Source organism: Pristiophorus japonicus, chromosome 18 (assembly GCF_044704955.1).
Source record: "Pristiophorus japonicus isolate sPriJap1 chromosome 18, sPriJap1.hap1, whole genome shotgun sequence".
Taxonomy (NCBI): Eukaryota; Metazoa; Chordata; class Chondrichthyes; family Pristiophoridae; genus Pristiophorus; species Pristiophorus japonicus.
This window is the reverse complement of record NC_091994.1, coordinates 88,159,961-88,178,842: the sequence shown is the minus strand read 5'-3', so window position 1 is coordinate 88,178,842 and position 18,882 is coordinate 88,159,961. Positions and strand designations below refer to the sequence as shown.

The 18,882-nt window shown below is 38.8% G+C and overlaps 1 protein-coding gene across 7 annotated transcripts in view; it reads left to right on the top strand.

The window, feature by feature from the left end:
- spen (spen family transcriptional repressor) overlaps positions 1-18,882 on the top strand; it is a 107,811-nt gene that overhangs the window by 34,749 nt on the left and 54,180 nt on the right. For 6 of the 7 annotated variants that reach the window (XM_070860271.1, XM_070860269.1, XM_070860270.1 and 3 more), the window contains exon 3: positions 2,370-2,843. In XM_070860271.1, the coding sequence (XP_070716372.1) occupies positions 2,370-2,843 (474 nt within the window). Of the gene's footprint in view, positions 1-530; positions 675-2,369; positions 2,844-18,882 lie in introns of those variants that run through there. The other variant, XM_070860273.1, reaches the window with a different exon arrangement.

Below are 18,882 nucleotides of genomic sequence, written 5' to 3'. Positions count from 1 at the left end.
AAAACATTAGAAACTTTTAAACATTTGGAATGTCATTTTCCCCGTATAATGGAATAGAGGTCATTATCTCTTCAACATGGGATTATATGCATCCTAAAGTAGTTGTATGGCAGAGTGGATTACCTGGTTTGTGTTTGACACACTTCTTGATTCTACTTTATTGTACCAGTGGACTATCAAACAGAGGAAAACTGTTAGTGGATACGTTACACTTTAACTTTCAGATCAAATGTGAAAAGATTTTTATCACTCATAGAATGCCTACTGACTGCCAGAAAATGGATAATAAATGCCTTCTACTAGAAGAAAGCACTGTGCTCTGGGAGTAACGGGTATAGTTGCTTAATATCGACTCAAGAATTGGGATACATCTATCTACCGACATACATCCAATTGAACGCACTCCGCCATCTCAGAAAGGTCTTGGGGTTTAGGAGTTACTTTTTAACTTTGGGAGCTATCTGTTTACAGGCGAATGTACTTAACACTGGCAATGGAAGTTTATCTTTCTTGGGCGTTCAGTTTTCTTGATACAATCCCCAAATCAATGCGGCACTAGCACTATCCGAAGTTGGATTACCCCTTTAAGAGGGGACCAAATTGGGAATGTTTGTACACTTTTCTCTCCCTAGATTTAATTGGGATTTAGGTCGTGTTTACTGCAGTCTAAAAAGGTTGGTATGTCCTGCCATGTGTATCTTAGCCCCTCTCCTAACCCAGTCAACCCTTCCTTTCCACTAACTCCAGTAGTCATTAGCACTGCTAGAAATTCAAAGAGCACTTTAGCCAATAGAATCTCACTGCCTTGCAGCTCTGTTAGCTCCTCTGCCTGTCTCTGTGTCTTTCATGGATTAGGAGTTTGTATTTTTTGTATGTCAGCTGATGGCAGTAACGCTTTGGAATTAGCTTGCTTCTACTGATTGCTGAAAGGTCAGTGTAAAATGATTCTACAGTACATCGTAAGCTCAGTTCCGTAACTGTAGCTAACAAATTAAGTCAAGTTGACACTATGAATAGTTTAGTGGCTTTGCTACTCAGTGTTTCCTGAATCTGTAGAATGTCAACAAAAACCTAATAACATTTTAACAGCTTGTGTGGGAGAAATGTAGAATGGAAAGGGACAAAAATGACCAGAACGAAAATAAGGTAACTTCATAAGAGGGCAAGGTAGAATAATGTAAAATCCAGAAATGAAAATAACCACATTTCTGGATATAGTTAGCACATTTTTACTGAGGTAAAATATTTAGCAAATTAATCAGCCTATGATGAATCAGGTTCTACAATAATCATTTCTATCGCTTTAATGTTTGATAATTAGGAAATGTTACAAGCTTAATAAAATTAGTAAAATATCAACTGCATTAGGAAATGGGGAAGTAACTGGTTAACTATAACAGATGGACATTGGAAGAAAGCAAGCAGGCGATTTTTTTTTAAAGCAGTGCATTTTCTTGAATATAGTTTAAAAAAAAATATTAGTAGTTTTGTGGGATTCAGTGTTTTTGTCTGTGTGTCTGGAGCTGAATGCTGGCCATGACTTTTCACTCAGTTAATCAGGCTAGCTTGTTTGTCATCTTTTGAACCTCATAGTCCCAGGGCAAGCAAACAATGTTACTTAATTTTTGTTACAATTTTTAATGTTCTGCCAAGTATGTGCCATGGGGATCTCACTTGGAAGTGTGGGCACAGGTTCATCTTTCAGCAAGTGTAGTCTGATTGTGGCTTTTTCAAAGTGGTTACAGAGAGTTAGCCAATTGTGATAATCGGAGATGAATCACCATCATCTTGTACAGATAATCAACACAACTGCTGCTGCTCCTTAATTCCTGCTTTCTTCCATTTATGAGTTTTCTGGTTAAACACTGGATACAAAATGGTTTTCCTCATAGTTTGAGATGTGATGGTTAGAACCCTTAAGAATTGATTTGGTGTATGACACAATATCTAAAAATGTAAGAACTTCCTGAGTAGTTCAAAAAAAAAAATCAGTTGTGTAATTTTAATGTGATTAATAGAGCAGAGGGAAGAGGTAGTGGGAGAATTCTTGTTGTGAAAAGATCATAAACTCTTAGCGTATTGCAAATATTACTTGTACGATAGTGCCTGGGAAATGGAAAAAGTTGAAGCTCTACAGATGCCTAATTCAAATTAATGTGAAACCTGATGCCAACTATTATAGATAGCAGCTACTGAACACATTGCTATTGCTAATTTCTCTATTGTTTCCATATACTCTCTAGTTAAAATTCAAATGCTTATTTTCCCAGAACTTAGAAGGGGCAATTTGGGGAACTTTTTGCTATGTTGCTGATGCTTGACAGATTCTTATTTTTTCCTCCTCTTCCCCCTCCCCCAACAAAACACAGGGCTTCTGATAACAGGGAGCGTACTTATGATCACAGTGCCTATGGACACCACGATCGTACAGCGGCAGGGTTTGATCGTCCCAGACATTATGAACAGGATTATTATAGAGATCCTCGGGATCGAACTATACAACACGGAGTTTATTATGGGTCAAGAAGTCGAAGTCCAACTCGATTTGAAGCTCATGATCCACGTTATGAACAAAGAGGGAGGGAACAGTTTGCAATATCAAGTGTAGTGCACCGAGACCTCTACAGGGAAGATATTACTCGGGAAGTAAGAGGGAGACGACAGGAAAAAAATTATCAGCACAGCAGGAGTCGATCCCCACATTCCTCACGGTCAGGAAACCAGTCCCCACAGCGATCTAGCCAAGCATCAAGGTCACGGCGATCTCCCAGTGGCAGTGGGTCCAGGAGTAGGTCATCAAGCAGTGATTCAGTCAGCAGCAGCAGTAGTACCAGCAGTGACAGGTAGGTGGAGAGGAGCATACCACCAATAGTTTCCACCGACTACATCCCATTTGACATCAGAGCAAAGGGAATCATTTGCTTATTGTTTTTATCAGTCATCGGAAAAGGTGAAGTGTACAAGTTGGTAATTCAACACATAAAAGATTCTGCTTGTTATTGTCTGTTCTTTATGCTGCCAACTTCTTGTTTTAATCTTTCTTCCTGAGAGTTTATTAAAATTAAGTATTTAATATAAAGGAAAAGTGAGTGCAAAATCCTCTTTTAACAAAACCTGTGATGTGCCTGTGTTATACAAAAGTAATAACATTGTTGTCACAAGGATTTCAATAAAGTTCAGTCTGTGACATTTTCATGCCATGTCCACTGAACTGTGGAAAACACCTAGCAGTACAGTTGTGTTTCCAAAAATGAGTTGCGTCTAGAAGGATGTTTTATACAACATTAGGGTAACGTACTTGTGGTGGGAGCAATTTGAGGTGATCGGATAATTGCACAGGCTTAAGTATAATTTTTTCCCCAGATGACATTTTGGTGCCAATAAGTTTGGCAACAGTGTTTTTCACATTTGAATGTAGGTCCTTACCACAGATGATTGATATTCAGTTCAGGATGAGCACTGCACTGAGATAGTTGTTGTATCTGACTGTCCATTCAGTTGTTTTGTGCTTAGAAAAATAAATTTGGGTTATTTCAGTTACATATAATATTTTTAAATGCACCAATTTGCCTAAAGAGCGAAGTTATTGTGTACCATTGCACATCTTGTGCTTATAATATTATAACACTTCTTACTCAAACTTATTCCTCATGTTTCTATTTTGAAATTCATTTGCAATTTACACCCCCATTCAAGATGTTTATTAACATACAAGATGTTTATTAACATCTTGTATTTTGAAGCAGTGGTCTTCAGTATTAATTATAGCTCCCAATTTAGTGTCTTTCCAAATTTTGTAATTGTAGTTCTAATTATGTAAATTGTGAACAACAGTACCGATCTCTGTGTAACACCACTTCCCACCTTCCATCAGTCTGAGTAAATACCTTTAACCCCATCTCTCTGTTTTCTGTTTTGTAAACAGCTTACTATCCATTCTGCTACTTGTCCCCTGACTCCACATGCTCTGACCTTATTCATGAGTCCACTCTGCAGTACCTTATTGAAGGCATTTTGAGAATCCAAGTATATTATATCTACTCAGTACCCTTATCTACTCTTTCTGGTACTTCTTCAAAGAATGGTCAAGCATGACCTTCCCTTTTGAAATCTGTGCTGACTATTCTTTATTATATTTTCGGTTTCTAGATGTTTTTCTATTACATCTTTCCTAACACTGCTGTTAAGCTAACTGGTCTGTAGTTCCCTGGTACTATCTTCCTTTTTAAATATAGGAATAACATTATCTGTCCCCTAGTCCTCTGGCACTATTCCCTTTTCTATTTAATTTTTATAAATATTTAATAGTGCCTCTTGTATCACTTCCTGAGTTTCTTTAATATGCGTGGAACATGTGTGGGACATAACCTCTTCAGAAGTGGGAATCTCTGTGAGAAAGTACGGGGAAACCGTGAGTAAAATGGGTTCCTCTGAGAAAATGCCCAAATAGCCTTTGGTTTTGAGGTGGAGTATATTTTTTGTCAGAGACCTAGTGTGTATTCAAGACCCATACTTTTTACTATCTGACACACTGCCGTTCAAAGTGTTTTTAGGAAATGTATCTATACACAATAGCAACTTTTAATGGAAAAAAAAGTCCCATGGCATTACACAGGGGTATTATAAGTCACACAATTTATTTGACACCGAGCCACATAAGGAGAAATTAGGTGACTAAAAACTTTGTCAAAGAGGTTGGTTTTAATGAGGAAAGAGGCGGAGAGGTTTAGGGAGGGAACTCCAGGGCTTGAGGCCTAGACAACAGAAGGCACGGCCACCAATGGTTGAGCAATTATAATCAGGGATGCTCAAGAGGGCAGAATTTGAGGAGTGCAGATATCTCTCGGTGGGGGGAGGATGGGGATGGCAGTTGTGGGGCCGGAGGGAATTATAGAGTTAGGGAAGGGTGAGGCCAGAGAGGAATTTGAAAACAAGGATGAAAATTTTGAAACCGAGGTGTGGTTTAACTGGGAGCCAATGTAGGTCAGCGAGCACAGGGGTGATGGGTAATAATATATATTCTGAATAAGTAACCTGTATTTTGGTGCTTTATATAAGTCATTCGCTGCATTGATGTGTTTTATGCAAAAACACTATTTCTTTGCATGGGAATTTTCTGGTAGTATTGAAATCAGTCTGTCATTCTTTTTATAGATATAAAATAGATAAAAGTAAATGGCCCTGATTCCCTTGAGATATGAAACTGAAAAAATGTTACTTTATTATGCAAATATCATACCTTTTAGTGCATGTTTCTGACTGACCTTCAGATTTCCAAGAATAAGCTGCAAAGCAGAATTTATGGATTTTGTTGGCGATGACATTGCGTGCATGACAGCTGTCGCCAGTCCTGGGGTTAGATTTGGATGTGTAGTGTCACAGTTATCGGCTAACTGTTTAATTGACTCCATTCCTAAACAGGATTGAACCCCCCACCCCATTAAACCAATACTCCAGCATAAATGACAATGTGTTGGGGTGTTTGACTGTCTCAATTATTAAACTTTTCATCTGGAAAGGTCTGGCAAATGCATTTACCCTTTGTAAACTAAGAGTTGGAATTTGGGATAATGTTTCGAGAGTCAATGTTTATCACTGTTAATTCATTGCATGATATTCTTAAAACAGCTACAATATCATTTAAATTTGTAGTCCTGTTTAGTTGTATTGCTGAGTTAACGATGTGTGAGTTCATTAAAAAGTACTCTGACCGTAATCCATCCTTGGCTAACCTTGTTTACCTTACTACTCTTATTTGACTCCGACTTAGACGAGCAGTGGAAGTGGTGCAGTTAATTGCTCCCAGTCCCATCTTTGCAAATCTTCAAATTGCAAAGCAGGAGATTTACAGCAGAAAAAAACAGGTGTGAATCTCCAGCATATATATTTATTTTTGCAGTGAATAAAGTCACAGTACATTCTTTGGCCTGGTAATTTTAATGCTGCCTAGTAAATTATCTGAATAGGGAGTACAGGTAAGCATAGATGCTATGATATTGCACTTAATTGGGGCTGTCCTGATTTTGGTCTTACAGGGTAAAGAAGGTTAAACTGTCAAGCACCCATGATCATTTGTAATATCCATTGATGTACTGTCCATTTTTAATGACTGACAATTCTGGATTGACAAAACATGCAGTTTTTCTTCGCGGAGTTGAATCTTGATAAACAACAGCAACTTGTATTTAAATAATATTTAATGTAGAAAAATATCCCACGGCACTTCACAGGTGCATAAGAAATGTATGAATGCTAAACCAAAGAAGAAGATAGCAAAAGCTTGGTCAAAGAGATGGGTTTTAAGAAAGATCTTAAAGATGCATGGGCAGAGAGGTTTAGGTGGGGAATTCCTAGGTGTCTGAAGGCACAGCCCCAGAGGTGGAGTGAAGGGAGACTGATTTGTCAAGAAATGTTAAATTTAGATCAGGTATAGTTAACTGAATTGTACAGTTCTCTCACTAATTATTCGTAAAGTTCCGGGATCAATGCAAACCTCCCTGATAATACTAGGTTCTCTACAATGCTTGATTACCAATAAAGGTTAAGGCTGCTTTAACACTGTTTTTATATTATTTACATATGTCGCTTGTCCACTCATGTCATATGCCTTTTTCAGGGGATAGGCAGGTGGCTTGCTCACAAGGCTTTGCTTATTCCACTGCATACCCCGCGTTGAAAAATTATATGAACAACCTGGAAATAACTTGCTCACCATTTTTCTTCTCTTCCCTTTGAGATATGCTTAGCTTCCAGTCAGGAACTAGCTTGTGGAGAATAATTAGGAGATCCTCCATCCTGCAGTTTTGTGGTACAATGAGTTGTTTCACCCAAACCACTGGCCACCAGCCATCTAAGTTCGACCACATTAATCAATTAAGTGAACGGAAACTATTGGTTGATGAATTAAATAAAACCTGAATTTTAGATATTGAAATATCCTGTTAACCGTGCATTCAGTCAAAATCGGGCACATTCCATAACTTACTCTGTCAAAATAATTTCTGATGTTTTGCCACGTTCTAGCAACAGCATTCAAGCTCCAGCCCCCTCCTCCTCTCTATGCAAAATATTCATAACATCATAGAATCATAATATTAGAAATTTACAGGAGGCCATTTCGGCCCATCGTGTCTGTGTTGGCCGACAAAGAGCAATCCAGCTTAATCTCACTTTCGAGCTCTTGGTCCGTAGTCCTGTAGATTACGGCACTTCAAGTGCATATCCATGTACTTTTTAAATGTGGTGAGGGTTTCTGTATCTACCACCCTTTCAGGCAGTGAGTACCAGATCCCCACCACCCTCTGGGTGAAGAAATGTTCCCTCAAATCCCCTCTAAACCTCCTACCAATTACTTTACATCTATGTCCCTTGGTTGTTGACCCCTCTGCTGAGGGAAATAGGTCCTTCCTATACACTCTATCTAGGCCCCTATAATTTTATACACAAGTTGCTATACCCTGTACCCCCTATTGCTCTTGCTTTCGTCAGCAACTCTAGATATTTTACTGTTTTGTGAAACTAAATATTCTTCACTGTTACAAGAATCTGACACAATTTTGAGTGGCTTTTTATTGGCTCACAAAAGAAATTGCTACATTCAAGGAGAACATTCTTGTGCTGTAAAGTACAGAGGCGAGAAGGCCTTGCATATGTGTAACCGAACTCCTTAGAAAGCAGAACAAATGTTCCCTTTTAAACAAATGGAGCTGCATTAATGAGGTAGCCATATATAGCTCTCATTATTCTGCAGTGTGTAGTTGTCAGGTCAGGCAGCATCTGTGGAGAGAGAAACAGAGTTAAAGTTTCAGGTCGCTGACCTTTCGTCATAACGTGCTGAGTATTTTCAGCATTTTCTGTTATTTCCGATTTCCAGCATCCACAGTATTTTGCTTTTGTATTGGTGTGTAGTTGGCCTTTGTTCGGCATCCACAGTTTCCAATTTCAGAAGCCAGTAAGCAATGGGAATATCCTTTATCCTGACTTTCCCTAGACAGAGGTTTAAACCAACTTTGAGCGAAAGGATATTTGAACATGACCGATATAAATTAGATGAATTGTAATCCTCAATCTTTTTGGTATCATATTAGTGCCCAAGAGCAAGTGCCATTCAATATTGTTCACGCTATAGGGTACATCTGTGATATTAATATGCATTCAATTTGAATCCATACTGCAGATATGTGCAGCCTCTGTTCAAGCATTATTGTAAAGCAGGATTTGGTGTTGGGAAGTTAATCAGTGGAACCAGATTTTGGAAGATTGGCCAGGTTGATTACTGAACACACAGATTGAGGAATTGGCAAGTAATGTCGGTGCTGCCTGTGTGCTTTATTTCCTCTTAGCTATTGTTTAGGCAGATGTTGTGGGAGTCATTGTACCTGCTGTTAAATTGGCCAATATAATAGCAGTTACATGCTGTCAGTTAATTAAGTCGTAGATGTTCACCCAATACCTAGTACAGCAATAAATCATTAAAAAAAAAATGTGAGTTGACCTAAACTATTTAATGGACAGATTTAATCTCCAAAGTATTTTTGTATTTTAATATTTTACTGGTGTTGGATCCCATTGTTAGAAGATGTATTTTAAATTTTTGGGTCGGAACAATGGATTCTGTGGCTTCTCCAATGATGCAGCCGGTTAAGATAAGCCATCCCGATCTGGAAGACCCAGATCTGGTCTGTGATCAATTAGCTGATCTTTGCCAGGATAGTTTATGTACTTCCCATGACCTCTGCTGTAAGTGTACATGTGGATAGTGGCTGAGCACAAGTTTGGGCTTGGCTGTGATGCTCTCCATGATAAAATAAATAGTCTGACGTTCGTTGTTGAGACTTATGTGTAAAGAATGGCCCACTTTGGTGAGGTACTGGAGTTGTACCCAAAGAGGAATCAATTAGAAATTGTTGCAAAAATTGGGAGAAGTTTTAACAAATTTAGGAAAATGCATTGTAAATTTATTATCTACTAATAGTTGCAAAAAAATGTCCTTTGAAGATGTAAAAGTATATTTTGTATGGATTGGTGTTTTTGTAGGTGCTGTATCAATCAACATTCACATTCTGTTTCATTAACGTGAGGTCTTCTGAATTGTGTTTATACATTTGCTACTGTGAAAACCTTTCAAGAATAGTGACCATCAAAAAAAGTAAGCAGTCTAAGTGCTTCAAGCACTCTAATTATTCCAGTCTGTGTGGAAAACATTGGTCGATCGTGATTATGTGTATTGTGAACTAGATTGGGCATAATTCAGTTACAAAGTGAGCAGATTACATTATTTATTCCAATTATAAGGTAGCATGACACTTTATAACTCATTACTTTAGCCCAACAACCCAAATGTAAAATGTATTGCAATTCAGGAAAGGTCCAGAGATTATAGTTGAGGTACAGATACGGATTAAAAGTTGCTTGTATGTGGTCAACTGCCAAACTTTTTAAATAGAATTGGAGATATAACGAGCAAGTTTTTGTGTTTTTTTTTAGTTCCAAAGCTGCTAATTCTTTGACTCTATCAAAACCGTTCATAATTTTAAAACCCTCTATTAAATTTCCTCTTTGCATCACTGTTCCAGTGGAAATAGTTCCAGTATCTTGAGTCTCTCCTCTCTGGTGAATATATGCTCTCAATTACTTTCTTCTGTAATAGGGTGCCCAAAGTGCTTCTAACTGTGACATAACCATTGCCTTGTGCAAATTTAACATTGCTGTGAAACTCTTGTGCTCTGCCCATGTTTATAAAATCCAAAATTATACTGGCTTTTTATATGGCTTTGTCTACCTGCGCATTCGTACTTTCATTGAATGATGTATTTGAACCTGGAAGTGCACCTGTTCATCCACTTCCTGCAGTGAGTGTATACTTGCGTTGCTTGTTTGTCCTCCCAAAATGTATTACCTATGTTAACTTGCATCTGCCACCTGTCTGCTTATTCCACTAACCTGTTTGTCTTCTTGAAGTATTTTACAGTCTTTCTTGCTGTTTGCCAAACTCCCTACTTTTGTGGCATCTATAAATTTCAATATTGTGTTCCAACCCATCTCCAATCTGAACACATCTATGACTCCATACCCTTGGTTTTCTGTCCCATCAACACATTTTCTGTGCACTACTTTTCTTCTTGTACCATACACCTGATTTTTTGTAACAAACCTGTAGGATACCTTATCAAATGCCTTCTGAAAATCTCTGTACATTATACGTACTGCATTCTGTTTATCTAGTCAGTCACCTCTTCAAAAAATGATTACATTTGTCAAACATAATATGCCTTTGACAGATCTGTTCTAACTGTCCTTGATTTAACCTTTCCTTTACTAAATACTCACTAATTTTATATAATATACCAAATACTCACTAATTTTATCTTGAGTCATAGATTCTAAGAATTTGCCTGCAGCTGAGAGTAACTAACCTATAGTTACTCGGTTTATCCATCGCTCCTTTCTTGAACATATTTTCTTGGCTATACCGTAGTGCCCTGGCACAATTTGCATATTGAAGGAAGATTATGTTGTTCTTAAAGTTGCAAATTCCTAAGTTTTAATTTTATTGCAGCATTATTTTGAACACTTGTCCTTTGATTATTGACCAGTGTTCAAGAATATAAACTCAGTGATTTTTGGTGGTTAATTGTTAACTAAAGCTTTGGTAGAAACTGAAGCTGTAAGTAAGTCTGAATGTATCCTCCTTTTTTAAAAGCATGTCTGAGTCAGAGCTGTGGAGTCATTGACTGAATATAGCCGATGCATACGAATAGGACTGGAAAGGGGAATTGAAAGTCTGAGTTTAATTGGCAGCAAAGGTCACAGAGCAGGTTTCTTAATAGCTGGTTGGGAAAGCATATTTTGACTTTTTTTTTTAAAAGGTTGGGAGAGCAAGGTGGTTTGGCAAGACTTCATCTTATGTAATATTTATTTGTTAGCTAAAGCAGCTTGTATACTGCTTTTATTGTAATTCAAATGTTGGGTCCACCACTGGGCTATGGACAATTATTTCATAGCATACATACTGGGAGCCAGCTCCTGGATACCACCCTCCCAGAATCTGAATTATAGCAACAATATAAATGCAACTTAAATGTGAATGTGTTTACTGACTTGAGCTCCCTGCATAGCTAATAGTTATACTCCTGTGAGAAACTTCCTAGTGCAGTATCCATTTTCAATTATCTTTCATAGAAACATAGAAAATAGGTGCAGGAGCAGGCCATTCAGCCCTTCTAGCCTGCACCGCCATTCAATGAGTTCATGGCTGAACATGAAACTTCAGTACCCCCTTCCTGCTTTCTCGCCATAACCCTTGATCCCCCGAGTAGTAAGGACTTCATCTAACTCCCTTTTGAATATATTTAGTGAATTGGCCTCAACTACTTTCTGTGGTAGAGAATTCCACAGGTTCACCACTCTCTGGGTGAAGAAGTTTCTCCTCATCTCGGTCCTAAATGGCTTACCCCTTATCCTCAGACTGTGACCCCTGGTTCTTAACTTCCCCAACATTGGGAACATTCTTCCTGCATCTAACCTGTCTTAACCCGTCAGAATTTTAAACGTTTCTATGAGGTCCCCTCTCATTCTTCTGAACTCCAGTGAATACAAGCCCAGTTGATCCAGTCTTTCTTGATAGGTCAGTCCCGCCATCCCGGGAATCAGTCTGGTGAATCTTCGCTGCACTCCCTCAATAGCAAGAATGTCCTTCCTCAAGTTAGGAGACCAAAATTGTACACAATACTCCAGGTGTGGCCTCACCAAGGCCCTGTACAACTGTAGCAACACCTCCCTGCCCCTGTATTCAAATCCCCTCGCTATGAAGGCCAACATGCCATTTGCTTTCTTAACCACCTGCTGTACCTGCATGATAACCTTCAATGACTGATGTACCATGACACCCAGGTCTCGTTGCACCTTCCCTTTTCCTAATCTGTCACCATTCAGATAATAGTCTGTCTCTCTATTTTTACCACCAAAGTGGATAACCTCACATTTATCCACATTATACTTCATCTGCCATGCATTTGCCCACTCACCTAACCTATCCAAGTCACTCTGCAGCCTAATAGCATCCTCCTCGCAGCTCACACTGCCACCCAACTTAGTGTCATCCGCAAATTTGGAGATACTGCATTTAATCCCCTCGTCTAAATCATTAATGTACAATGTAAACAGCTGGGGCCCCAGCACAGAACCTTGCGGCACCCCACTAGTCACTGCCTGCCATTCTGTAAAGTACCCGTTTACTCCTACTCTTTGCTTCCTGTCTGACAACCAGTTCTCAATCCACGTCAGCACACTACCCCCAATCCCATGTGCTTTAACTTTGCACATTAATCTCTTGTGTGGGACCTTGTCGAAAGCCTTCTAAAAGTCCAAATATACCACATCAACTGGTTCTCCTTTGTCCACTTTACTGGAAACATCCTCAAAAAATTCCAGAAGATTTGTCAAGCATGATTTCCCTTTCACAAATCCATGCTGACTTGGACCTATCATGTCACCATTTTCCAGATGCACTGCTATGACATCCTTAATAATTGATTCCATCATTTTACCCACTACTGAGGTCAGGCTGACCAGTCTATAATTCCCTGTTTTCTCTCTCCCTCCTTTTTTAAAAAGTGGGGTTACATTGGCTACCCTCCACTCCATAGGAACTGATCCAGAGTCAATGGAATGTTGGAAAATGACTGTCAATGCATCCGCTATTTCCAAGGCCACCTCCTTAAGTACTCTGGGATGCAGTCCATCAGGCCCTGGGGATTTATTGGCCTTCAATCCCATCAATTTCCCCAACACAATTTCCCGACTAATAAAGATTTCCCTCAGTTCCCCCTCCTTACTAGACCCTCTGACCCCTTTTATATCCGGAAGGTTGTTTGTATCCTCCTTAGTGAATACCGAACCAAAGTACTTGTTCAATTGGTCTGCCATTTCTTTGTTCCCCGTTATGACTTCCCCTGATTCTGACTGCAGGGGACCTACGTTTGTCTTTACTAACCTTTTTCTCTTTACATACCTATAGAAACTTTTGCAATCCACCTTAATGTTCCCTGTAAGCTTCTTCTCGTACTCCATTTTCCCTGCCCTAATCAAACCCTTTGTCCTCCTCTGCTGAGTTCTAAATTTCTCCCAGTCCCCAGGTTCGCTGCTATTTCTGGCCAATTTGTATGCCACTTCCTTGGCTTTAATACTATCCCTGATTTCCCTAGATAGCCACGGTTGAGCCACTTTCCCTTTTTTATTTTTACGCCAGACAGGAATGTACAATTGTTGTAATTCATCCATGCGGTCTCTAAATGTCTGCCATTGCCCATCCACAGTCAACCCCCTAAGTATCATTCGCCAATCTATCCTAGCCAATTCACGCCTCATACCTTCAAAGTTACCCTTCTTTAAGTTCTGGACCATGGTCTCTAAATTAACTGTTTCATTCTCCATCCTAATGCAGAATTCCGCCATATTATGGTCACTCTTCCCCAAGGGGCCTCGCACAATGAGATTGCTAATTAATCCTCTCTCATTACACAACCCCCAGTCTAAGATGGCCTCCCCCCTAGTTGGTTCCTCAACATATTGGTCTAGAAAACCATCCCTTATGCACTCCAGGAAATCCTCCTCCACCGTATTGCTTCCAGTTTGGCTAGCCCAATCTATGTGCATATTAAAGTCACCCATTATAACTGCTACACCTTTATTGCATGCACCCCTAATTTCCTGTTTGATGCCCTCCCCAACATCCCTATTACTGTTTGTAGGTCAGTACACAACTCCCAATAATGTTTTTTGCCCTTTGGTGTTCTGCAGCTCTACCCATATAGATTCCACATCATCCAAGCTAATGTCTTTCCTAACTATTGCATTAATCTCCTCTTTAACCAACAATGCTACCCCACCTCCTTTTCCTTTTATTCTATCCTTCCTGAATGTTGAATACCCCTGAATGTTGAGTTCGCAGCCCTGATCATCCTGGAGCCACGTCTCCGTAATCCCAATCACATCATTTGTATAGTGGAAATATGGCTTATTTTATGAATATTTATGAAATTTTAGGGATATTGGAGTCATGAAAAAATAAGGATGATAAAAGACCACCGGACCCCTAAATGCTTTCGTTATTCAATAGGTTGGCTGTCTCTATCCCATTCCTGTATGCTAACGTGGCAGCCAGTTTGCTGACAATAGGGTCCCCCAAACATCGATGCGATCAAAGACCAATTCATCTGTTTTGGTGGTGTTGGTTGAAGGATAAATGTTGGCCAGAACACCTGGAGAACTCCCCTGCTCTTGAGATCTTTTACATCTACCTCAGCAGGTAGCTGGGGCCTCGATTTAATCTCATCTGTCAGATGTCATCTCGATCAATGCAGTTCTCCTTCAGTACTTTTAATAAGGACTTAAATTTGAACGTGTAAAGGAAAGCTATCAAAAGAAATGAGGATAAAAAAGGGAGATGGGAGGATTTTAAATGGCTGTAGCATTGGAGCGAACAAGTTGACTTGTCTTCTGTAGCAAAATTTCTGTGATACTACAGAATTTTTACCTATTGTACCAGACATTTAGTTTTTCAGCAAAGTGCACTTAAAACCTTGACAGCTAATAATACATTTCGGTAATTATCTCTCCTAATTTAGTCCTTTTCCCTTTCCTTCTGTATCTTTTTCATCTGGCACTTTCTCAATTAGATGTCAAAAAATGAGTAACTTTAGCACTCCGGTGTGCCCTCGAGAGTTGGGTAGTGGAATTGTACTATAACTAATGAAATTAAAATGCAGACGTGTAGAAACCTACAGCATAAATCAGCATTCTATGAAATATGTGGCAGAATGGACGTAACCTGACCTTTTTATCTCTGAGCAGACTTATTCTTTTGATGACGGAGAGTCTGGTTCTGTTCACTGTGCCCCGCGACTCCTGTGAAACTCCTTTGTTTTTAAAGGCTAACTTGCATTGGCAATATAGATTTCCTGTTTGTTTCGAGTTTTAAACTGTATAAAATTTTCCTACCATAAACATTTGGAAGACATGTTACATAATGTGGATATAAAGTACGGAGCAGGAAAAAGGAATGGGCTAATTATGCTTCTATTGTACATGATGATGAGCTGTGTAGCTTAACGACATCCTTCCAAACTCTTCAATTTCCCAAATAGCTGTGGGATGCAGATCCATAATGGCTGATGTCCTTAATGATAGTAATGAGTTCTTTACCTGTATAAAAGGACACTGCAGAGAATTGCAAATAAGCTATTTTCTGTATTAAAGCATTTTATGTGTGCAAATTTGTATTGGATTTAAGAGTACAAAAATATTCAATATTCCAAAACCGTCTACGGAAATTAAATTTGATAATTTAATGCACCCGTCAGTTTTGGAGTCCCAGGGAATATGTAAGGCAGAGTTTTTGTGCGCTTCATACTTAATTTCCTTATTTAAAACTATAGGATTCTGACGAGAATAAACAAGATTTGACGAGAATAAACAAGATTACAGCAAATGCCAAGATTGCTAAGCACATGGAGAGGGTTTATTAATAATTTAACCCTTAAAAATCAAAGCTGATTATATCTTATGTTTATTTCAAGAAGATGTTATCATTAGAATGCTTTTTGACTGATGTTTTGACTGAAAATGTTTTGGGAGAACACCAGAAATTGCATGGTGCAGATTGGTCAGCTCAGCCTTACTTGATTCCCTGGCTGCACACTCACCCAGCTTGTGTGGTTGGTAGATTGAAATGTTCGATAAAGCTCTGAATTCAACCACACAAATGTGGGTAACCTGATCAGAGCATTAAGTGCCTTGTCCCTTTTAGTGGAATATATCTGAATCCATACAGGTTTTATTATGTCACTGAATGAGTACTCCATAATAAAGAGAACCCATCTGGCTTTCTGATTAAATAAGCTTAAATGCCTGGAAATTTAGTTAAACATGGTAAACATTGTACATAAAAGCCCATGTGGATCATTGTCTGAGGCTGTTGTGTCACATGAATTGTGTGCAAAATAAAGCTGTTGCAGATGGCACAAAATAGTTTCAGCATAGTTTTATGTTTCCTCCATATTCATTGACATGCTGAAATTGTAGCTTTGATTGAACCAAAAGTGTTTTTTTAATTGTTTATGAATGAATATTCTTTTAAAAAAGTGTCGGAAGTACAGAGTTGACTTTGTGACCTACAGACAAAGGGAAGCGATTGATTTCTGAAAAACAATTAGTCTGTGTTCGTGTGAAGAGCTATACTTTGGTGAAGTGGACTGTAACACAGAATGCCGCAATATTTTAGATTTTTATTAAGTTTATGTGAGTGAAAAGGGAATACCACTAATTGAGGAACAGAATAGTAACATTGTGTAACTGGATACCATCTTAAGCAGGCTTATTTTGGCAAACTGTTCCATGCTGTACGAGTTGAAAAGCTTGCGTCTGAATATAGCAAAAGCAAGAACTGCTTGTTTGGCTTCTCGGCTAGTTTGAACTGGAAATATCCAGTTTGACTTGGCAGCTGGCCATGTCACAGTGGTAATATGAGCCTCACTTCCTTCTCTGATGGAGTCCTTGTGGTGCAGGGGGAAAGGATAATGGGGAGGAGGCATGTGACTGGCAGGAGTCTGCGGTTAACCCAGGGAGAGGAGGGGTTACATTCTCAGCCAGTGGACTGAAGTGCCTGTCAATTAACTTGCAGATATTACTGCCGCCCCAATGAAGTGGAGTAGACGTGGGGGAGAGTGGCTGAGCTATTTGTAAATGACTTCAGAGATTAAATGCCTTTATGAGGGATTTCTAACAGCTGTGCATATTGTAATTTAGAAAAACCTTGCATGTTATTTTTGAATTTGAGAATTTCTTTTGAATTTTCATTACATTTGGCTCAAAAGATTTTTGATATAAAATGCCTAATGAATATAAATTTTTTCTTACAGTTTAAGATCTTAGTTGTGGCTTTTGGTGACTTTTATCAAACGATGTAAAAGATACTGGTAAATTTCTGTCGAACTAATTATGTTTCATTCCATTAGTTAGATTATATTTTTACTAGACAGCTCCTTTTGTTACTCTCCTCATCGATCATTACTTGAAAAGAGCACCTGTGAGTCACTGTTGTGCAATTCCAATGAATTGTTTTTATCTTCATGTACATTGCTATGTTTTTGATCCACTACCACGTTTTTGCAACAAAAAAAAATCCACTCAGCCGTGGCAGTTAAACTGCTTGTATCTACAGAAATCTTTACAATGCCGTCAAAGGGATCCTGTCTATTCTTGCTCTCTTCCACCACACCATGCACTTCATGTACATTGTGTAGATACGGTGTTTTAGTATGGAGTTAATTTGACCCCCTGAAAAATGCTTTGCAGAAACCATTTACAGTAATTGCACAATTTGCAGAGGGGCTCTGCTAACTTTCTACTAAATGCCTCCCCGGACCACATTAACCTATATTCAACACGGTTGGAAGTGCAAATTGTATTAGCAATTTTAAAATGCATTGGTCAGATTCAGAGTTGGTGAGCTAATCCAATAGTAATATAAATAAATGCCTGCTTCATTAATTTTCATAATTTTTGCTTTCATAAAAGTCTTAAGTTGCCAAATTTCTCTCTCTTTGTTTGCCTTGTACTCGTTGGAATTCAGAAGAATGAGAGGTGATCCTATCGAAATGTATAAGATTATGAGGGGGCTTGACAAGGTGGATGCAGAGAGGATGTTTCCACTGAAAGGGGAGACTAGAACTAGAGGGCATAATCTTAGAATAAGGGTCCGCCTATTTAAAACTGAGGTGAGGAGGAATTTCTTCTCTCAGATAGTTGTAAATCTCTGGAATTCGCTGCCTCAGAGAGGTGTGGAAGCTGGGACATTGAATAAGTTTAAGACAGAAATAGACAGTTTCTTAACCGATAAGGGGTTATGAGGAGCGGGCAGGGAAGTGGACTTGAGTCCATGATCGGATCGGCCATGATCGGATCGGCCATGATCGTATTAAATGGCGGAGCAGGCTTGAGGGGCCGTATGGCCTACTCCTGCTCTTATTTCCTATGTTCTTGTGTCCTTTCCTTTATCTGTCTTGTTTTTCACTTTTTTTTAAACTTTCTTTTGCATCATAGTAAATTCCGCCTGCCCCCCCCCCCCCCCCCAAATCTTCCAGGTTTGCTCCTTGACAATGATCTTTCAGTCTACTTGGAATATCCTTTCTTCTACAACAATAGGAAAGAATAGTCCACATTGAGATAGAATCAAAAGTTGCACAAGTGTTAGAACTGAAAATGTCTTCCCAGAGAAATGGTTACTGAAAAGTCCTATGTGTTTGTGGAAATTGCCTTATTTCCTTTCTTTATTTAGCCTAAGAAAAGTACTTTGTGGCTGCTTGAAGTGACTTTATATTATAGTAAACTGGGGTGTGTAAATCCTGTCATTTAATTTTTGTTTATCAATATTACTTAAAAATCTGATGTCTGCATTCACTACTTGTATGCATCATTTGACTTCCTGTTAACTTATGTGTTACCTTTTTTCCATTATAAATTCCTATGTCCACGTGCATAATGGAAAGTACCTATATAAACTTGTCACACTGTTTGCTCAATTTTGCTGCTGGGCTGAGCAATCTGACCATTAGGTTCCCATAATGTTTTCTAAAATATATTTTTCAACTACCATTTTTCGCCCTCAGTAATTGAAAAATGCCACCAACATTAAAAAAAAACTATTTCACAATAATGTGAAATTTATCCATTGAATTGTCTTTTGTGTCTTCTAATGCTTTCAATAAATATTTTATTAGAAGGACTCGGCCTCTCCCAAAGCCTAGTCTTGGAACTGATATTTTGGGCCAGAGCTGTGATGCAATGAGTTGAATTGGAATTGCACAGTCTTGAGCGTGTGCT